Source organism: Lithobates pipiens, unplaced genomic scaffold, assembly GCF_037356315.1.
Source record: "Lithobates pipiens isolate NorthernLeopardFrog02 unplaced genomic scaffold, aLitPip1_a1.2 Scaffold_19, whole genome shotgun sequence".
NCBI classification, from domain to species: domain Eukaryota; kingdom Metazoa; phylum Chordata; class Amphibia; order Anura; family Ranidae; genus Lithobates; species Lithobates pipiens.
The window spans coordinates 511,929,800-511,953,606 of record NW_027507764.1 but is presented as its reverse complement, the minus strand read 5'-3'; the positions used below and the strand labels follow the sequence as shown (position 1 = coordinate 511,953,606).

Genomic DNA, 23,807 nt, shown 5'->3' with positions numbered 1-23,807 from the left:
ATATTTTTACACAGTTACACAGAACCAGTTCGGACCAATGTAACTTTGCATATACCATACCTGGTCAACCCCCCTGGAACCTGGAAATCTGTAAAGGCACCGCTGCTCCAGTGATCTCCACTAGCTTCTGGGTCCTGTGCTGAATGGCTGCCCTGCTGCACTGTGAGCACAAGATGTTGCCCGATTTGCACCGATGTAACTACACATTTGGCGACCCATCACACTTTGCTACGGAAGGGACGTTCCATCGCCGCCATCTTGCTACACCCCACACTCGTCCACAGTAAGGATATGCTAAGAAGGGGTAAAGCGGACATCTTGCTACACCCACCGGAGTTTTGCATTTTACACATAATTATAACAGTAAAGTGAGATTATATAGTGAATTACAGAACTTAGAACTCCGTCTGACTACTTAGATGTTGAATTTTAAAAGCAGTGGCAGCCCTGCTCATCTCACAGGTTGCTCATGTGACAGCAAAGCGACAGAAGTTTGCTGCTTTAAAAATTCAACATCTAAGCAGTCAGACGGAGTTGTAAGTCCTGTATTTCACTATATAAACTCACTTTACTGTTTTAAATACGTGTAAAATGCAAAACTACGGTGGGTGTAACAACATGTCCGCTATTTCCCTTCTTAGATTATACTTACTGTGGACAAGTGCGGGGTGTAGCAAGATGGCGGCGACGGAACGTAACAAACTGCGATGAGTCGCCGAATATGTCGTTACACCAGCACCATTTAGGGGATTCTGTGCATTTTCCCAATGAATGCAAAGTGTTCTCTGATTGAATGGGGTGGAGGAACAGGATGATAAGGTCGCATAGTCTCAATGCACAAGCTTTTGTACTGCTGTGCACAGGACATTGTGCATGGTGCTGCGTTGTGTTGCAGTGCAAGTGAATTTCAGAGGTGCATTGGGGTGCCAGTCACAAACACACATAAAAGTGTGAGCAGTAACTTACCCAGACATGCTTTCTCACAGTTTTCTCACTTCAACATCCCCACCTGTCTAAGCTCTGGTGTGAGAGATTATACAATAGAGTAACGTCAAATCACCCCCCACGTGCCTAGGCCTAAGCACTATCACATGGGGAGGTCATGTGACCCCTGCTCTGTTGGTGAGGGCTTTGGCAAAGCAAGAAAGTGGTGGGCTATGAGTGGCTGGAATCGACAAAATGTTTTGTCGCTTTTGTTGGGGTTGTGTTAGATATGTGCAAAGAGAGAGGCCAACCTTAAGGGCCAGTTCACACCAGATGCAGTTCCATGCAGTTCAGTTTATTCTGCACCAATACAGTCAGTTCCGGTCAGTTTCTGCACCGGAAACTGACCAGAAACCGACTGCATGGTGTGAACTAGAGCCGTTGGAATACATGGAAAACAGTGTGCATGCATTTTTAGTGCAGAAAAAAAGCGCACGGAATTGCGTCTGGTGTGAACTGGCCCTAATAAGGAATATGAAATATGCAATTTCCCTATCAGTGAAATTGCCTCATTAAGGCTTTGCTCCTTTTATAAATTACTGATTAAGCTTACGTGGTCACAAATAAAAGTTGTCAATGGGCCTATATAACAGTAAGTACTATATAGAAGTCACAATCTCCTCTACTTGTGCCCATGCATTGTAAATAGTGCAATGTGCAGATTGCACACCTACAGCATAAGTCCAGGAGCGCCATAGAGCCACGTATGGCAAATACAGACCCGATACAGTCAATGAGATAGGAAGTAATAGCTGATCTCCACCATGGGTCCAACAGAAGATGTTCTCAAGCAATGCGTGAACTGGTGCATCGCTTCCTATTACTGGGTCATAAATGAACACCCCAACATTTCATACTGGTTGGGGCGGATGCTGCTTCCACCATGAATATACAACTTTCATCAAAACTTTACAACGTCACCTATTCAATCATTTCCAATCTATAAAAACCCTGGTGGTTAATCCTTTCCATACTGGGAAGGCGTAGGAGGAAAAGCTTTTGTTTTTATATGACAGCGTTATTAATTAATGACAATGACTTTTCTTCAAGGTGTGGATTAGCTGACATGCAATTATTAGATGCAGTCAGCGGCTGGATGACATTTATTCCCTCTGCTGATACACATGTGCTATACGGACGGAGGACAGCAGAGGAATAGTACATCTTATAACAATGATGGAACAAAGATGGAAGGGGTCTATCATCACTAAGCAAATATTTTGGATCATTATTGCCACAATTACTTTTTATCTGACTTGTTTAGAAGCCTGATCTGACATATTTTTTGTTCTATTACATATAATGATGTTTAAATGAGCCAATAGGAGACTCCTGCCTGTAAGCGTGCAAGATCTTTGTGCACTATGCAGTGTTATCTAAAGCTTTATTAGCCCTGTCTAGTTTACCTTTGTAAATATCTAAACACCTTCCCCCTGCGATATGGAGGAGAGGTCATGGGGAGGTTTTTTTTCAGACCAAACAAACTTCCCAAACTGGGGCAGAAAACGTGTTATAGGCAGAGTCACCAGGTGAAAACAAAGTAAAAAAAACTAGAACAATAAAAAAGAAAAAGAAAAAGAATGCAGCCACCACATATAAGGACTGGTAGCTGCAATATATATCATTTTTGTTCTTAAAATGTTACTAAACCCAGTAATATGAAAATAGTTCATCTGCCCTCCCCCCACAGTGCCCACAGCTAATAAATCTTTTTACATTAAAATACTGCCAGTATATACGCTTTTGGTTGATCTGTATACCACGGTCATGTGATAAACTGCCGTGTCTGCCTGAGTGCTGAGTGTTCAGGTAGGAGGAGATTGCCTCTATAGCCTGTGTCCTCATGCTTTCATGGGAGGCGAGTCATTCATCAAACAAGATGTGACATCCCACCCACTTTGTTCTTTTTTAGTTACTGGGCGGGGGGGGCTGAGCTGTCATTTAGGATCTGTATACATGCCCACAAGTGTGATGTCAATATCATGTGACCTGGCTAGCTCTGTTCAACAAGGAAATGTTCTCTACCACAATAGAGATCAAACTGAGCATGTGTAGCAGTACTACCCTCACTGTGTCTTCTCTGGTCTTGCCAAGAGAGACTCTGCAGGAGGGAGAGGATCTGTCCATACAGGATCAAAGAGCCTTTTTACACAATGCAGAGGATTACCCTCTTAAGTTCCACCGTAAGTATAACAAGCATGCTATTCTGCATGTACAGACAGATTTTACTGTTGTGGGTTTAGTAACACTTCAAGTTTAGATACATTTTCTTTTCCAATAAATTTTATTAAGGTTGTAAACCATACAGATATAGAACCATGCAATACAGTATAGAAAAGTACTGGTACGTGATAACATTAGTGACATCATTGGTCACTAAGGACCTGTATAACGCAATTTTGGGCTATGACTATAGTTCCTAAGAACAGAAGATACATCCTCCGAAGATGCACTCTCATCTAAGACGAGGGGCAGGACAGGACAGCTGTTGTCAGGGAGAGGTAAGTAGGGAGGAGTAAGGTTGTCATAGAGGGGTAAGCAAGGAGAGATAAATCTGTCAGTGAAAGGTAAGTAGGGAGAGGTAAAGCTGTCAGAGAGACATAAGGCTGTCATGGAAAGGGAAGTTTGTTAGGGAGTGGTAAGTTTGTCAGGGAGAGGTAAGCAGGGAGAGGTAAGTAGGGAGGAGTAAGGTTGGCAGAGAGAGATAAGCAAGGAGGGATAAAGCTGTCAAGGAAAGAAAGGTAAGTAGGGAGAGGTATGGTTGTCAGTGAAAGGTAAGTAGGGAGAGGTATTGTTGTCAAGGAAATGTAAGTAGGTAGAGGTAAGGTTGTCAGGGAGAGGTAAGATTGTCAGCAAGAGGTAAGTAGGGAGAGGGCAGGCTGTCGAGGAGATCTAATTAGGGAGAGGTAAGTAGGGAGGAGTAAGGTTGTCAGAGAGGGATAAGCAGGGATAAAGCTGACCAGGAAAGGAAAGTAGAGAGAGGTAAAGTATTAATGGAAAGGTAAGCAGGGAGAGGTACGTTTGTCAGAGAGTGATAAGCAAGGAGAGGTAAAGTTGTCAGGAGAGGTAAGGTTGTCAGGGAGAGAGATACTGTAAGTAGGGAGGTGTAAGGTTGTCAGAAGGAGGTACAGTGAAGGTGTTTTTCGCTTAGATTATGTTAGGGGTTGAGAAAGGTAGGTGGGTTTTTGTTTTAAAGGAACTTGTCCTTTAAGCCGAACAGAGCGGACAATGTCAATTTTGCCACTCTGCTCAATACAATTCCTCCTTTCCCTTCTGGATAGATGGGACATAAAACTCTACTGTATAGTTTCCCAAAATATCAGCTTTCAGCCAATGGAGATAAAGCATTATTGAAGGATATACATTGTATAAGGCACCCACACTCAGTTATCTTGTGTATTATTATTATTATTGGTCACAAAAGCTTTAAAGAAGAACTCTACTACGCCCTATCTGCAACTAGACTGTCCACATAACAGAAGTCAGGACAAGGGCATGCTAAAATGAAAAGGCTCCCGATGTATTTCTCCATTCCAGGCGCATTCTGAAAGCTTGGACTGGCAGAGGTACTAGGCAATTATTTAATATGGTAAAATGTACCATTCGGCCGTTTCACTCCACTACATCTCACTATTGTCATGTGTATGAGGCATTTACCATGTGAAAATGTCATTACAGAGATGAAGTGTTACCATCAGCAGAATCCATTAAAATGGAGCCGCAACATTCTATTTAGTAATAGATGTTTAGCATAAATATTGTGAACGTTCCTCGATGTGAGGTTCCATAATTAGAGAGAACTTGTGAAGACCGCGCTCGAGTAACAATGTGCTGCAGAAGTTTTATCGTGAACTTTTGTTCTGCTGCTCTTGCTTTGAAGCTGCAGTCTGTTATAAGTCACCTGCAATGTATTCTAATGAGGCAGCTCTCCATAATCACAATGTCCTGATATTGTGTGAGCTCAGAGCCCAATCAAATATGAATATTCATTCCGTTTCATGTTTCAGTCATCAGTATGGCGGAATGCAGCAAAATCCGCTGAGATTAATATCATTCTTCATTCTATTTAATAGTCGGTGACGTCTCTTACTGCTTACCTACAACTCCTTTGTCTTGGATTAATTCAAGTTCCTTGTAGTGATATCATTCCCCCTATACTACATACACTATTACATTATTCTGTGTTCTGGTGCATACTAGATGTACGATCGATGCAATTTTAGCATATAAATGTCCAATAAATTTTGTAATATATATATATCTGGTTATTTCAATTTTTTTGAGGATGTTACCTTATATTTTTAATATTTCCTGATACTATAAGTTAGGGCTGTCCAACCTTTTGACCTTCCTGGGCCACATTAGAAGAATTCCAAAAGGAGGAATTATCACACATAGAAATACATAATGTGTTTGCTAAGTGTAAACGCATATTTACCAAAAATTCTACATAAAAAAAAAATCTAAATTTTTAGTAAGTGTACGATTTTGGACTGCATTCATAGCTGTCTTGGGCTACATGCAGCCCATGGGCCGCAGGTTGGACATCCCTACTGTAAGCTTTAACAATCAGTAATATATTAAAGAGCTGTGCAAAAACATAAAGTGCAATCAAATAAAGTCCTTCAGTGCAAAATAAACCTGTCCACTTCTGCTTGTGAGGATATAAGTGCCCCCCTGTGCTCCCCTCGTGGGTCCCCACCCACCAGCAGTAAGCTTTAAATTTGCAAGGTTTGATATATTTTGCACTGAAGGACTTTATTTCATTGCACTTTATGTGTTTGCACAGCAATTTATTATATTACTGTTTACATATTTATTTGTATGTTTAGGAGCAGTGCTTCGTATATTTAGTTTGTATTTCCACTAGGTTTTTTTTACCTTACACATCAGCAATAGCCCATTGATCAATTATTTAATTATATCAATATATTTGATTATTCATTGCATATACAATAGTGCGGGCACTTATACTTTTTTCTTTTCTAACAATCAGTGTTTAAACCCTTTCTGTAAAGCCAACATAGGCATTGGTCTTAGGTAGTTTTTTTCAATCAGGGTGCTTTCTTGGGTCTTTAGGGGTGTCGTGGCAAAATGGCTAAAAATGTTCCCATATTGCCCTAAAATTGTCAACAAGCTGGCGAATGGAATAAGTCTTCCCTTTTTTTTTATTACAAAATGCCACCAGTTAATGTGCAACATTACATCATGCGGGGCCAGTCACTGGCTTCCTAAAAACCAATACCATCATAGTTTGATAAGGAGAACATCGGGCACCTGAGAACATCCTTATGTGCCCCTCCTCTGCCCCTCTCCATCAGCACTGGGGTCACGTTGGCTGACTGAGAGAAACTGCTGGAATAACACGTCAGTACCAGTGTGCAAAGGTATACTTCTTTGTAAAAATCACCTCTATTGTTGGGTGTCCTGCATATGTAGAGACCGCTAAGATGTGTGAAACTATTCGTTTAGTTTTTGCACCTCAAATGTTGGGTAGTTTAGTTTGTTACATTTCAGAATGGGGTGTCTCGAGAGTGCATACATTTAAAGAGTGACTTAACTGAAAAAAGGTTGAGAAACACTGGTCTAGGGCAGTGCCTCTCAATGTTTTTCAGTCAAGGAACCCTTTAAAATTCTGCACAATTTTGAAGAACCTCATTCTAAAATGTAACAAACGGAACTAAAAGACTTCAACAAAATGGCGACCGTCTGCACACAGACTCTCTGTTCCATAAATATGAATGAGATGGGTAAAAGATGGCTTTAGCTCCTGTTCTCCGCCTGTAGAGAACTCCTTGCACGCGTTTCGGCCTTTTTGGGGGCTTAATTGTAGAGGCAAAACATATGTGAGGAGTTCTCTACAGGTGGAGAACAGGAGCAAAAGCCATCTTTTACCCATCTCATTAATAGGGTGTCGGTGTCTGTGTACAGTCACCATTTTGTTGATGTCTACTAGACCTGGACAATCTGATCCTGTATGTCTTGCATCAGTCTATTCACATGCTGATCCGACTGACACAGGCTTGGGGGGCATATGAGGGATACTATTTTCATTAAACAAATAGTTTTACACAGTGCAGTAGCATCCACATGTGTAGGACACCAAAGGTTTGGGGTGATTTATTATTACAATGCAAATATACATTTGCACACTTTGTACTGACTAGTATTCCAGCATTTCTTTCCCTCAGTTTCCTCCTTGACAAAACTAACATGACCCCGTAGGAGCAGATCAAACAGGGATGCTGTGCAGGCACCCGGGGTGTTCTTTATCAACCAATGACGTCATTGGTTGCTTGGACATCCGCAGCTGGCCGGAATGGTGCTGAAGGTTCAACAAGGAATCGGTGAGAGCTGCAGGGAAACCATGATAAAGACAATCCTGGAAGTGTTGGCTTCCCAGCGGTCTACAGCGGATGAGAACTAATGATTACAGCAGTGTTTTGTGCACCAAGAAACCTGAGTATTTACTCCAGTCTTTTACAGGTAACAACAATTTGTAATCATAATTTTTCATGACAGTGTCACTTTATTATCACTAAATTACAGATCTGCTATTGGGTTGTATTATCAGTTTGGCATGGTCTGAAGGACAAGTTGAAATCAACATTATGCAGTGAACTGTTTAAAGCTCCATAACATAACCCAGGGATTGCTTTATACTTTTCACTAAGAAAGGCCCAATGTAGAGTATATTGATATTTAAAAATTTCAAGTTTCATGTAAGATTTAATTTAAATAAAATAAAAGCACAGTTACTGTGGCTCACTTTAAATCCTCAGACATTCCTCCTTACCCTCCCCATATATGTGATTACATTAAATCCCAACACTGAATTTTCTACTGTAATGATAAAAACAGGTGACACGGCAACCTATAGATTGACATTTTTCTTACACACTAGTTCTCTAATGCAGACTCATGACACATTAATTAGGTGTTGAGCATCTTATTGGTTTTTGAAATGTCAACCAAATAGCTGAACCTAATGGTCTAATTCCAGGGAACCTCAGCATTTATACAAGATGTAGATTCTCTGCGCAGTGTAACGCAACTATGTGTTCCAAATGTACAACTGGGCCTTATATTGTTCTTAAGGGGCTGTATAATCAAATATCTGTTTATAGGGTCATCTAAGCATCTTTCTCATACAATTATGACATTTTAATTTACATTTTTTTTTTAATTATGATCAGAGTACTTGTAGAATTTTTTTTTTTTTAATGAAAATTAGGTAGTATTCTGCACTAAAGGGAATATTATGTCCAAAAAACGCAATGAATGGAAGAACAGTGTTACCTGTCTGATGGCAGATCGCTGGGAACTGAATGCTTTATTCCAGAACCATTTTTAATGGAGTCTTGCCTTACGATCCCTTGTGGCCGGCTTTTGTCTGTGGCTGGTGTGATTAAGTCCCCTGAGGGTCCCTGGTACTGGGACTGCTCTTGTAGCTTAGCCTTCTTCTCCTGAGGTGCTTCTTCGTTCTGGAGACCTGCCTGGGCCTCTTCGCTGCCCTTCTGTGTTGTATTTGACCCACTACTGTAAAACCAGGCTCCAGATTTAGTGAGGATTTCTTGTTGTTTTCGGCACAAATTACATACCCACATCACCTGTGTGAATATAAAAAAAAACAACATATTTTAGTCTGCGAATTACAAGAATTTAGTCTGCGAATTACACCCCAAAAACACATTTCATGGAACACACATACTTTGTCAGTGCCACCGTAACAACAAAAAAGCACCTTTTAAATTTTTTACCATCGATCACAATGAGAAATACTGGAACTTGTAGAAATAGAGGAGGTTTGCACTTACCCCCACTTTCCACTATTTAATAGTTTAATGCTAGAGATGATGGACCATTACAGGTGTTGGGATTGTTGCAGGGTAAGATGCATGCCAAGTGCACAGACTGGGACTGAATACCAGGGGCTTCAAAGCAATACAGAAATTGATTTAAAGATTGGCACAGGTGGCGTCAGCACTATAGAAGCACTATGAGCTTAGAAACTGATAGGTTCACTTTAAAGTTAGGCTTGGAAAGCCAAGTCCATTGATATTTCAATATTGGGTGATAGTTGAGTGGAAAGTGGGTCAGGGTGCTATAAAGGGTTATCACCATTAAATAGCCATACCATATCACTATTGGCCGCTGGGTCTTCCCCAACCCACGCATTTACACCGACATAACATAGAGAGTGGAGGCACTATCCCTGTTTTCATTGGCAACTGCTAGGGTCTGAGATGCCTGCCAACCTAGTTGGGATGAACAGCAATCCAGGGGCACTAGTTGCCACCACATCCATGTTCCCTAAACTTTACAGCAATCTCAACATACAGTGTTAAGTAATAACTATGCAGGACGTACTCATGAAATGCTAACTTTTCCCCTCATATTTAGCTTTATTTACTTTTCCTTTACCTGACTTTTTAGCATGAGTCAAAAGAAGGGGATGACGAAAGGTCACCTGAATTATGACAGTTGCCCTTTTATCTGCCTGATCTCACACACTGGCTGCCTCTCATCTTCTGAGTCTACAGTTGCAGCAGCTATAAAAAAAAGTAGGACATACATGTGGAGTATGCAGACCCTAAAATAATAGTTTTGCCTGGAGTTTTCCTTTATTCATCCCCATCACTAAAATCAATAGCCCCTGCAAAAAAGATATTAAATACGCTCCTTCCCTGCTCTCCACACCACTGAACTCTGCAGTAGTGAATGTTAACCAACAAATGGAGAGCAAGCAGAATCTGAAATATCTGGGAGTGTCAATTTTACAATTCCGCACATTGCATGCTGTGGTTCCTCCCACCTTCCCCTACCTCACAACAGGACACAGCAGTAACCTAGGAGCCAGTTGTTTAAACCAGTGGTCATCAACCCTGTACTCAGGGCCCACTAGCAGGCCAGGTTTTATGTATTACCTTGGGGAGATGCAGACTAGAATACTGCAATCACTGAGCAGCAAATGATATCACCTGTGATGAATTTCAGTTATCTTACAAACCTGACCTGTTAGCCCTTGTACACACAGTCGGACATTCTGACAACCAAATCCGTTGGATTTTGTCCGAAACGGTTGCATACACACGGTCGGACAAAGTTGTCGGAAAATCCGATTGTACATAGCGTGATGACGTTATTTTGTTACGATGGGCCTACGTTCAGGCTAGTAGCCAATAGCTTTGGTTTAGGAATCTGATCTGAGCATGCGTGGCACTTTGTCCGTCGTAGTAGGTTACACATGATCGGAGTATGTCTGATCGGAGCATTTTGTCAGAACATTGTACCAGCAAGTTGGAAAAGTTGGTCCGTCGGATATTCCGACGGAAACAGTCCGATGGAGACCACACACAGTTGGAATATCCGACAAAGCGGTCCGATAGGACACACTCCGTCGGAATCTCCAACCGTGTGTATAAGGGTTTAGTAGGCCCTGAGGACAGGGTTGATGACCACTGGTTTAAACCACTGAGTGCAGTAGGGGACGAAGGATCTGACATACCCAGAAAGCGTCAGATTCTGCTGGATTTTAAGCCGGTGGTTTCAATACTACAGATGTTAGCAGTGCAGGCAGCAGGAGAGCGTTCAATGTCTTTTTTGCAAGGGACCACAGTATGTAAAGTTTGATTGTAACCATAAGGTCACTTTAAAGACACTTTCTGGCATTCATGTCATACAAAAAAAAAACCCACACCATAAATTTACCGGACCCAGGTGATCTCACCTGCAAGTTGCAAGTTCAAAAACATTATCATTGTGTGATCCTGTTATTGCAGGGTTTCTCAACTTCCTCCAGAGGTTGCTAAGGGGTCCTTATGCAATGAGCAACTTCTGCCTCTGAGATAAGTTCCCACTGACACCAATGATCATTTTATCTATCTGCAAGTGAGTAAATCTTCCCAATGACCACAAGTGTAAGGAGCATTCTTCCCACTGATCATCACACTAATGTAGAATGAGTATATACAATATTTTTTAGCAGGGGTTCCCTGAGACCGGAAAGTGGGAAGTTATAGTTCCTCTGCTGAAAACAGTTGAGAAAGGCTGCCTTATTGCAAACATGCCGCATGGTACCCGGCCTGTACCTGTACAGTGATATGTAATAATCTGTACATAACCTAGAATTCACCACCCCTGTTTTCCTCTATTGACTTTTATTGTGACCACAAACTTGTTATGTCAAATGGATTTATTCCTGTGGATTACCAGTTAAGACATTTATAGTGTTTCTTTACCAGAACATTGAATGCATTCTATTTTAATAATAAATAATTTATCTTTTTTGTATTTTAATGCTTCTTTATATAGAGTAATAAAATACCTTAATTGTAATAGCCAATTACAAATAATGCTGAATTATTCAGCATTACAAGCCAATTGGATTTTTAAATATTTAGTCTCTTAAAATAGTTTTTAATGTGCAAATAAAAGCAGCACTTATAATTATAGCTATAAAAAGTAAAAATAGTCTGTAATGTGGGTTTAAAAAATGTTTCTTCAACTACCACCACAAGTGGTACCCAATTGCTTAATGATTCATCAGGCGGCATAGGAAAGGGTCTAAAAATTTTTATTACAATATTCCTAAAAATTATACTAAGGGCAAAGTAATAATTGTATAGCTCCGACATATTTTTGTGCACTATTAATGTTAGAAACCACACTTTTCACTTTTTCAAATTAACTGAATATTTTTTAGCTGAGAGTATATATATATATAATATATACCATAAATTCTAAAGGGTGAGGTGCACTTCAGTAATTAAAGTTAGTGCAATGCAGTCAGACCCTCCCACTGGGTCATATATAGAGAAAAACAAGTGGATTGCTGCACAAAATTTGTATTTTAATGAAAAATATAAAAAGTTACAAGAAAGTATTTATGAATTTTTTCATTAAAATACACATTTTGTGCAGCAATCCACTTGTTTTTCTCTCTCTCTTTCGTATATATATATATATATATATATATATATATATATATATATATATATATATATTTATATATATATTTATAAATTCTCATTATTGTTATTTCTACTACTATTATTATGACATATTGGTGTATAAAAAAAAAAAATGAATAGCCCATTAAAAAAAAACAAAAAAAAAATGCTTTTGCTTCTATACTTACCTTCTATCCACAACATTCCCCTGCAGCACTTTTTTCTGCCCATAGATGTTCTAAGTCTTGTGGGCTGAATGATGTCCAGCACCACTCAACCCACTTCCTCTGAGTAAAACCAACCTTAGCCTGTGATTGGACAGGAAAGGAGAAGCAGCACAGCGATTAACCCATCTCTCTGTCACTCTGATTTCTTCCTCTATCAGCATGCTCCTTGTCAGCTCAAAAACTGAACGGTTCCTTGTGTTGCTTCTCTATCTCACACTTTGAGCTCCGCTATATAGGAACTGCTTGAGGCTTTTACCGAGTCAAATCTCAGTACTTACAATGCTTGCATTTAAAATCAAAGCAAATACATTAGTTGATGTATTAATGAATGAATACAAATCAGCTTTAAATTCCACTTTGATGTTTGTTTTTCTATAATAAAGATCCAGTATAAATACAATACAGTATAAATACAACACAGTTGTATTTTTTGCCAGCTTGAGTTTGATCTTGAAACCAAAGACTGAATACCATCTGACAATGAGCAATTTCTACAGACAGAAGAGGGAAAAGCTGCAAATTCTACAACTGTAAACTTTTTTGCAGTGGTAGAATTTGCAGCTTTTCCCTCTTCTGTCTGTAGAAATTGCTCATTGTCAGATGGTATTCAGTCTTTGGTTTCAAGATCAGACTCAAGCTGGTCTCCCACTAAGATTTCTGCATTCCTGGCAAGTGATCTACTGAAAATAGCTGGCAAAGCTGCCTGATACTATTGGAATTCTACGATCTGTTACCACTAATGACCAATTGTTGGTGGGATAGAGATACCAAAATGTTATTTCATTTAATATGCTCTCCCCCATTTGTGCAGGTTTAGTTCAGGGGCTTTGCTTTCCTTCCATGAATTTATAAAGGGAACAAATAGTTATACAGTTATTACTTATTTTTCTATAGTCAAGACTAAAAAATAAAATCAAATAAAATAAACATTTTTGATTCGGGAAATCTGGCCCTTTTCATTTTAATATTTTGTATTTTTGAGGCAGCCAGCAGGTGACACTCTTGGCCTCTTTTCACGTGTGTCCTTACCTCCTGTTGAAATAAGCCTGATTACAGAGCTCATTAGCTCAAGCTTACAAAAACAAGTGAAAAAGTTATGACGGTGACCAATTCCCATCACTACTCTTCCCTCGGATAAAAATAGTTTGTAAACATATAAACGTTAAAGCAGAAGTTTTCCCGTTTGGGAGTATGTATGCATTCACTGAAAAAAATGTAAAGTGTTCTCTGAATGGCGCCATGCTTAGTAGGTGAACTCCTATGTTTAGTAAGCAGCAGGACAAACAATCCACACAGGACCTGTGAGCTAGCAGCAAAATTAAAGGTGATTCCCAGGTTCTACAGAGATCGGCCAGGTAAGGCGCATGTATACTTACATTGGTCTAAGCTGGGCCATAGTAACTATGTAAAAAATGGCATACTTAAAAGCGGGATTCCACCCTAAAGTGGAACCTCCGCTGATCGGAACCCCCCCCCCCGGTGTCACAATTGACACCTTTCAGGGGGGTGGAGATACCTGTCAAAGACAGGTATTTTCACCCACTTCCGGGCATAGATTCCCACGGGAGTCTACGCCATTTCCTGCCCTGCCGCGCTGTCTGCTGGGACACACACGGGTCCCAGTGACAGCGCAGAGATTTCCTATTGCGCGGCACGGCTCGCGCATGCGCAGTAGGGAACCGGGAAGTGAAGACGATTCGCTTCACTTCCTGATTCCCTCACCTAGAATGGCGGCGGCAGCAGCCGAGAGCCGAGCGATCGATCGGCCTCGGCATCGTTGGAACCCGGGACAGGTGAGTGTCCATTTATTAAAAGTCAGCAGCTGTAGTATTTATAGCTGCTGGCTTTTAATATTTTTTTTTTTGGCGGAATCCCTCTTTAAACGTTAGCTTTAAAAATACTACAAAACTAAATAACATTTTCCCAAACCCATTGTAGCTTTCCTTTAAAATGTCTGTTATGGAAATTTTATTTGCAGTCCTTGATAAAATTAACTTTACATCAGAAGGTTCTCCATCATGTTACAGGTCTCCCTCTCACATCAGTGGCCCCCATCACATTAGAGGACCCCTATACACCAGTCCCTCCGATACTTCAGAGCTCCTCATTACATTAGAGTCCCTTCATCACCATTGATTCCCCCATCACATCCGAATCCTCCCCTCAATCACACAGTTCCCCCATCAAAGAGGGACCCAGTCACACAGTTACCCCCATCACAGACCCCCCCCCCTCCCAATCACACAGTCCCATCTAAACATTAGAGTCCCCTCCAAGAAAAAGTCCTCAATCACACAATTCCTCCATCAAAGAGTACCCCAGTCGCACAGTCCTCCCATCACACAGTTCCCTTTCACAGATCCTCCCCAATCTCACAGTCCCCTCTACACATCAAAGTCCTACCTTTTCGCTTCAGTAACGTGATAGAAAACAGGAAGTGGAGGCAGGGGCGGACTGACAACTCATGGGGCCCCTGGGCAATAGGAGATTATGGGGCCCCCTGGCAATAGGAGATTGTGGGGCCCCCGGGCAATAGGAGATTATGGGGGCCCCAGGCAATCAGAGATTATGGGGCCAGACAGTATACAATCGCACAGTATACACATACATGTTTCTATTGGCTGAGAAGGTACTGGAGAGGTGGGGCAGCCATAATCTCAGGATTTTTAGACCAAAAGGATGTCAGTAAGGGACATTTCAGAGAGAGATGTAAAAAAAAACACAGATTTTTACATACTGTCCTTGGTTTTACTTAGGCTGGCAGCCTAGTGGCCCGGGGCCCTCGGGCAGTGCCCGAGTGACCAAATGGTCAGTCCGCCCCTGAGTGGAGGAGATCTGGAGGAGATGGACTTCTGTCTTCTCCTGAATGCTGGGGGCAGCACTGAATGCCACCTGCCCTAGATTATTGTCATGCATTGTCATGGAGTGGTCGAGCCAGCTGCCATAACCATAGCAATGAATGACACCATAAATCCTGGCCCTAAAGCATCATTGGTTGTTATGGTGGTGTAGGCAAGCCTGCCTGCACCATGTCAACTTATAACACTGATTTAGGCCAAACTGAGTCCTATGCTTGCATCCAAGGGGAAGCCATATGCCCAGGTTCCTCAGGGCACTGGAGTCTGGGGCTTCAGGCCACTAACTCTACCAGAAGGCAAGCTTCTGACACAATAGTTTCTACCTATGACAAAAACATATGCAAGCTGTAGAAAAGTGTGTAGTTTTCACATTATGTATTAGTTTTAATCTTTTTGCAGGTGGCCCAACCTGATTCACTGATGGACCTTCTGTACACAGTCCGGGCCATAAACAACCCCTACATACAAGAACTGCAGTATGTAGCAAGTCCACTGATTATTGGGCAGAAAATCTCCAATTTTTTTTTTTTTTTTTTTTACACGTTGCTTACATCACCAAGATAACCTCCTACACAAGCACTGACATCAATTTTTCTGTGCTTCCTACGCAGCCTTCAGAGCAGTAAATTAGTTTAGAAAGCACTTTGCAAGTTTTACAATGAAGAATGTCTTTTCCTGCAAGACTCAGATGAAAACAAAAATGCTCCGTTCAGTTGGAATTCAATGACAGCTGCCAAACAACGAAAGTAAGATGAAGGATGCGGAGTCTGTGGCAAGCAATAATCAGTCTTGTTCTTTCAGTACATTCTTTACAGGATTTTAATAGATTAGCATAGACTGACAATGTCTTTAAAGAAAGAAATGAGTCATTTATAACAAAGAAGTGGAATAAAGAACAGAATAAATAAAAATTTATCAGAAGCTGTGGATAAAGACTGCAAATTGGGGGGGTGGGGGGGCTTTGGTGAGAAGGAAGGAAGGAAGGAAGGAAGGAAGGAAGGAAGGAAGGAAGGAAGGAGAGAAAGGAGGGAGGCTTGAAGAAAGGGAAGGAGGAAGGGAGACAGAAAATAATGAAGGGAAAGGAAGAGAGAAGAATTGAATGGGATATGGGAGAAGGAAGGCAAGATAAAATAAAAGGAATATAGGTAGGGAGAGAGAGAAGAAGGAAGGGAAGGAGGAAGTGGTGGAGGAAGGAAAAGAAAGGTGTGGGAGAGGGGATGGTGCAAGGGAATGGAAGAGAAAGGAAGGGAAGGGAAGGAGGAAGGAAAGAAGAATGCAGGGAAAGGGAAGGAGAGAGGGAGAAAGAAAGGGAGGTAGAAGGAAGGGAAGAAAGAAGGGACCGGGGAGGGGGCAAGGGAACAAAGGGGAGGGAAAGAAAGTAAGGAAAACAAATTGGGAGAGGGAAAGGAAACAGGGAAGAAAATGATTAAGCCCTTGTACACACGGTCGGAGATTCCCACAACCAAATCCGTCGGATTTTGTCCGAAACTGTTGCATACACACGGTTGGACAAAGTTGTCGGAAAATCCAAAGTGATGACGTTATTTCGTTACGACGGGACTACGTTCACGCTAGTAGCCAATAGCTTTGGTGTAGGAATTTCATCTGAGCATGCGTGGCACTTTGTCCGATCGGAATTCTGTACACATGATCGGAGTATGTCCGATCGGAGCATTTTGACTGAAAATGTCCGATCGGAGCATTTGACCGCGTCGTCAGATAATCCGACTGTGTGTGGTATGCATCGGACTGATTCCGTCCGAATCTCCGTCCGATCCAAATTTCCAACATTGTCATTATAGAGTATTGTTTGTAGAATTTTGAGGAAAATAATGAATTGAATCCATTTTGGAATAAGGCTGTAACATAACAAAATGTGGAAAAAGTGAAGTGCTATGAATACTTTCCAGATGCACTGTAAGCAATGGGATTATTAATCTGCATCAGAGATCTAACTACTATTTAAAGAACAAGTGTCCTTCAATAAGTTCCCAGTATCTCCTGAGTGCAGCACCCCTGCTCAAATACCTACCTTCCTCCGCGATCCTGCACTCTTCACTGTGCAGCCCTCCCTATGTGTAAGCTTACTCTGTTGAAGTCAAACCTAAAGTTACAATCATCTTTTAAAGTTGAACGTCAGGCAAGCAGTTATATAAAGGAAATACATATAATGAAGGTGTTTTCACCTTCCAAAGGTTTTGCATTTTTGTCCCCCCCAGTTCTGAGATTTACACAGTCCAGCAGATAACACCACTCTCTATTACAGTTAAATACTACCAATTGGACAGTGAAGGAGCAGATACATAAGATCATCCCTGTGCTCACTGAGGTCTCTCGATCAACAGTTTCCTTATTATGAATGTTGTTATATTGGAGATTGCAGGAGGCTGATATCTAATATCAAGTCAAATTGAATGCCTATGGCAGCCATACATTGAAATTCATCCAGTTCAGCAGGGAATTTTGATCCATGTATGGCCAGGCTGGTTCTACATAAGTCAAGCTAGCGATCAACAGCTTCTATTGCTTTGTGGGAACCAAGTTTTCTTTTCTCAGCCAAGATTTACTGAAGAGGAGGCATGGCTACTACTAATACTTTACCTGGGTCACTTAGGGTGGACCTTCACCCTAAAGTAACATTCATTTTCCCCTTACTCCTCCCTGGAGAATATGAGCATCTCCCCCTGCAATTCTGTGTGTCTCAGGGCTTCCAGTCCTGGCAAAGTACCACATCTACACATCCGCAGACAGGGGTGGTATATAAGTTCCTTAGCTTGCCATGTCTGTACATGCACGGAAATTCCCCAGGGGCATGTGCAGATATGCCGCAGGGGACTGGAAGGCTGGAATAGCAAATATAGTGGTGCCGGAGGGGGGCAAAGCCAAAGTGAAAGGAGACTGAAGTTCCTCTTTAACCTAGACAGGAGTGCAGATCAGTAATTTTAACTTCCCTTGATGCATACTTGAAGTCAACAAGGGCATACAACATATTTGTCAGGACAAATGGCAAAAAATTCCCATTCATTCCTCGCTGATAGAACCATGAACACCTCCTAAAAAAATAATTCTCATTTCAGAAAGGAATGATCATGAGAAATGTTATTGGTGATATAAGAGTAGTTTAAATGCAAATAGTGCTTAGTGGGAATTTTCCTTAAGCAAAGCCACAAAAAAATAAAAATGCAGCAACGTTAAATCCACAGGACTTGTAGAAGATGACTAGAACTAATCTCGTTTTGATAAACACCATGCTACGCTAGCAATACTTTTAAAAGCACAAGAAATCTCCATCTGCAGCAGATTCCATAAATTAGACACCCGTGTAATCTGCAGGACATTTTGCAGTTCGGCCTTTTCTGAAACCTGCCTTTCACGTAGACTCTAATTATATCCAGCAAAGTTTCATTGTTTGCTAGGATTCCGCAGAGAGTGACTACCTCTTGCCAAAATAATTGGCATCTGAATAGGAAGTAATTAGATTATTAAATAATTAGCACTGGGAAAGCTTTCAGAGCCAGATCATCTCAATCACTGTTCAGTTAGCTGGAAAGCTGGAGTCTCGCTCTACATTATGATGTCCAAGCACAGTCAGGTATATGGATTGGCCTTTCTAGTAGCTGATATCACTTGAGGCTTTGAATGGCGAGTTGACTGGTTGCTTTGGGCAACAGTCACACAGCTCTGGGGTTCCACTACACAACAAGCAGGCCTGTAAATGTTAGATGTCACACTTTGTCGATGGGCTGCCAAGGGGTACTGGCTGCCAAAGGGTAAAGTGAAAACCACTGAAAGGGATTGCTAAATTGTAAGAGTTAATTCTAAGGGTTAGGTTAAGGTAGGGTTGGGTGGAAAGGTCGAGTTAGCTCCTAAACCAGCATATACAGTATGTTGTAGCAGAGTGGTGGGCCTTAACACTTTTTTTTTGCTGGAGGCATGCTCAACCAGTGCCCCCCAGAACCCTGCTGACCATGCTGCTACCAACACCACCTGGTCACTGTTTACACTCTGGAGCCAGTGAGGTGAGCTCCCAAATTCATGATCACTGTTGACTGCAAATCACAGTGATAACATGATTGGGAACTGAAACCCAGTTATGAAGTTTTATTGGGCTGGCTCTTGTGGGCTGTAAAGGGTTAATGATGGGATAGAAGCGTGGGACATTGCTGCACACATTAAAGTGGTTGTAAACCCTTACAAACCACTTTGACCTACAGGTAAGCCTAGATTAAGGCTTACCTGTAGGTCCAAGAAATATCTCCCAAACCTATACGGTTTAGGTGATATTTGCCTGAAGACGGGCACCGCTGTCTACGGCGCATGAGCCGTAGACAGTGGCGCGCAGGCACACTGAGCGTGGCATCCTCGATGACGAAGATGCCGCGCGTCTCAGCTCCCGTGCGCATGCGCGGGAGTGACGTCATCGCGGCTTCGCCGAATGCCAGCGGCGGAGCTGCAAGACCCCACCGAGAAGATGGATGCGCTGAACTACAGGGGACAGCGGTGACTTCGCTGGCTCCTGTGTCAGGTAAGTGACACATAATGGGCTACTATGTGATGCATAGTAGTCCATTAAGCTTTGCCTTTGCAGGGAATGAAAGAGGAAGTAAACTCATCAGGGTTTACTTCCTCTTTAAAACTCAAGTTTTGTCCCAGGAGCACACTCCCTTGGCGCCTGCAACAAAGTGCTTGCGCTGTCACCAACAGCTCCCAATCACTGTTTATGTTCGGGAGCCAGTGAGGTGGGCTCCCAATTACATGATCACTGTAACAGCCAACCACAGTGTGTCAGGGTCTGGATCTGAACTTTGTCTGGCAGTAACTCTTCTTGCTGAGCTACCCGAGATGTTGGGCAGCTTTATGTCTGATTGTTTGGACTTCCTTGCCTTGTCTTGTTTTTTGGTGAACTCTTTGCTCCTCCCATGAACTTCCTGATTTAAGCCATGTCTCTGCACTTCCTGCTTGCCAGATTATTGTCCTCTCTCCAATATCTTGCTTCTTGTGCTCCTGTTGCCATTCATATCTTCCTTACTAACCCTTGGCTTGTTCCTCAACTATTCTTCTGCTTGATCCCAACCTGCAATCACTTGTTACTGACCGTTGGCTTGTTTATTGACTATGCATCTGCTATATCTGCTATTCGGTCCTGAGATCCTGGTACTAACTCATAGCAAATCCCATCTCCACCATCAGGAGCTCTGGTGAACACTGGTTAATACTTAGACGTTGTACCTGAGCTGAGCCTGTGTCATCTATCAGGGTGACTGGCTTCTGTACTTATCCAGCTGGCTGGTGGGTGCCTTGCCACTACTATAGCTATTGGCCTCTGAGACTGACTCCAGATCGTAACACAGTGATTGCATGACCAGGGAGCTCATGTAACTCCTCCAACATTACAAACGTTTAAAGGGCCAGCTCTCCCCATCTGTAATAAGTTAACGATTGGATAGAAGTGAGAGACATAGCTGCACACGCCAAAATGTGTTTTCAATGCTAAAACCTTCCTGCCATGAACTATTGTGTTGGGTTTTGAACATTTAAAGTGGTTCTAAAGCAAAATTTTTTTTTACCTTAAAGCATTCCCTGCATTAAGGTATAAAACTTCTTATAGCTTGCTGTCCTCCCCCTTCCATGCGTGATGGGGCAGAGAGGGGGGAAGAAATTCAGCGCTGTGCATGGCTGCATCTTCTCTCCCCTCTCTTCCTCTTCATACAGGGACTCGGGCCATTGCCTCCTACGGCTGTACAAACAAATGAAGTGAGGAGTAATTGGGGCTAAATCTCACTGTGTGTGTCTATGGAGTGTGGTAGTATCAGTGATAGAAGGTTCAGAAAAAAAGGAATTGTTAAAAAAAAAAAAACTTTACAGAAGAAGGGGGTCACCTAAGGACACTAGCAAAAACTGGAGTCTCTTGAGTGAAAACTGGAGTGGGTGGGGTAAAATAAGCATGCACTGTATATAACTTGTAGTCTATGAATGCAAGTCCCATGTCTTGTACTGTGTGATTAGGATATAAATAATTTGCAGTGGTGGCCACGGAAGAAGGAATGGTATGTGAGTGTTGGAAGTGCAAGAGGTGGGTTGAAGGGTAGGTGTCTGAATTGGCGAGCTGACAGTGTCTCTTAAAATCTCCATCAATAGGGACAGCTTATATATAGTTTTATGATTTTTCTGTGTAGCTTATTGCTATATGCCCCATTGGGTAAAAGAGGATAGTAAAACGTCAGCTGTGAAAAGACCTTGCTACTTCCAGATTCTACTATAATTATTATATTACCCTCCTCACCTTCTTCTACTGTAGAAGGATATGTAGTACCTGTCCAGCAGGACTATGCTGTCACTGGCAGATGGCGGAGGATGGCAGGCTAGGCATGCCAAGTACACTAGAAGTCCAGGCAGACTGCACAGCACTTTACTGAACTTTGTAAGGCTGCTAGCTTCCAGCAGAGACAAATGGACTGATTAAGATTTGATTTAAAAAGTAGGGAGAATACTGCACTGCAGGTAAATAAATGACACGGAATGAAATTGATTACTCTGTGTAAGAGTCAGCTCTGGTGAGTCAGAAAAAAAACTCACTCTAGATGCTTAGATTATTGACTAGAAATGTCTCTCATTAGTAAATGTGCAAAGTAGGCCTTCATCCGAGGCCAAAATGAGGCCAGAGACGCCATCTCTGCATGCACCCGGGATAATGGGATTCCATTACAGGTATATCGGCCTCCTGTACTGCTCTGCACTGGATAACGCTGATAGAAGGAAGAACAGCAGCCAGCCAATCAGAATCCTGGACCTACAGGAGGAAGAGGACCTGTTACATCACCTGACCCTAGGTAAAAAGAAACATAAAGATTTTTTTTTTTAATAGGGGTGGCAGACAGGTGCTCCAAGGGGGGTGAGGCAGGAAATTGGGGGGGGGGGGGCATACCTGGAGTTCAGCTTTAAGCCCCATACACATGGGCAGAATGTCAGAAGACAGCGGCCGGTTAAAAAAAAAATCTGACATTCAGCCCATGTGTATGTTGGACTGTCCGACAGAAGCCGACCTGTGAGTACACAACAGCTCAGAGGGGGAGATCACTGTACAAACTTTACATAGTGAGTACAGTGGCTCCGAATGGAGCTGTCGGTTCTTTTTCATTCAACCAAAACATGTGATATATACCAGGCTTTAGAGTACAAGTCAAAATTTTGATGCAAGTCAACATTTTTGGGATTATTTTTGGTAGTGTAGGGAAGGGTTAGATCCTCTGTATGGCATTATGGCTGTCTGTGTTCCCTGCTGGCAATTATAATCCCCTGTATTTCACCTGGTGACCACTGGTATAGAAACGTTTACATTTGTCACTGGAAGAGGAAGTGAGGAGGAATCTTTCAAAGGGGACATGTTATGGTAATAACTGAAGAGCTTTCCAAGCACTTAACAACGTTTTCCTATTACTTCCTTCCAGATAGCAAGCAATTGAGCTGCAAGTTTGAAAATGACTTGCTAAGTTATTGCTAGACTTGTCAGGCAAGTTTGTTGCACAATTGCAGCAAGTCCACATTGCATGACTCCAGATCATAGGCGTGCACACTGGGTGTGCAAGGTGCGCTCGGGCATTATCTTGTGCGCATTAACATTATCACTCTGCATGCGGGTGGGTAGATGAGAAAGACCTCCCTTAAGGCCCCTTTCACACTGGGGCGTGGGAGTCCCCGGCGGTAAAGCGCCGCTATTTTTAGCGGCGCTTTACCGTCATTTTTGCGGGGGTTTTCGGCTGCTAGCGGGGCAGTTTTAACCCCTGCTAGCGGCCAAAAAAGGGTTAAAACCACCGGCAAAGCGCCGCTTCAGTGGCACTTTGCCAGCGGTTCTGCAGCGGTGCCGATTCAGTTCAATGGGCAGGAGTGGTGAAAGAGCAATGTATACACTGATCTTTCACTGCTCCAAAGATGCTGCTTAAAGGACTTTTTTTAGCGTCTTAGCGTCTTTTTAGCACTCCGGCTTTCACAATGGTGAGACAGGAGAAGTGCTTTACAGGTGCCATGCAGGCTCTATTTTTAGCGCTGTAGCGCCTGTAAAGCGCCTTAGTGTGAAAGGGGTTTTAATCTGCTCTACCAATAAGAAGTGCTTATGCACTTTGCTTTCACTGTGGTGGCAGGGAGAGCAATGTGCTGGGGTCAAATATATGTAGACACATACACGCACATATATATGTGTTAGAGCTTTGGGGTGCACACCCTAATGCAATAGGCTGCACACACCTATGATCCAGATCAACTTTCTTTGCAAACATTCTGCAAGACTACTGCAAATTCTGGTTCAGTAATGTTGTGCAATAGTCATCCCACCACAGGGGTCACTCTGACTTGCAGAGCTCTTGCTGTAGACTCACAACTGCAACTTTGCTCTAGCTAGAGACTTGCCACGCAAATTTGCTACAAATTGAAAATGTGCTTCAAGTGCTCTGCAAGTGTATAACTCACTAGTGAAAATGTGTAGCAAGTAACAGATTTACAATTCAACACTACCACAAATGTGTGACGAGTAATCCTTGCTATATGGGCTGCTGTGGCTCCGGGACACAGAGTGATGGTTAGTGATGGTTAATCTCTCCACCAAACTGACTTCAAATGGTCCTTTACCCCAAAAAACTATTTGTTTGCACCTTGCTCCAGCCACCTCCTTCTCCCACAGTTGGATATATATTTTTTGCGACAATGATATTATTATATTATTATATGATCAATTACACACATATATGTGTTGAGGGGTGCAAAGGGACCCAGCAGAGATCTTTGCTGCATCT

General features: G+C 42.2%; 1 protein-coding gene across 5 annotated transcripts in view; it reads right to left on the bottom strand.

Moving 5' to 3' along the window:
- The window catches only part of RIMS2 (regulating synaptic membrane exocytosis 2), a 982,185-nt gene that overhangs the window by 693,652 nt on the left and 264,726 nt on the right, over window positions 1-23,807 (bottom strand). For all 5 annotated transcript variants that reach the window (XM_077493146.1, XM_077493148.1, XM_077493153.1 and 2 more), the window contains one exon: window positions 8,284-8,594. In XM_077493146.1, the coding sequence (XP_077349272.1) occupies window positions 8,284-8,594 (311 nt within the window). The remainder of the gene's footprint in view (window positions 1-8,283; window positions 8,595-23,807) is intronic.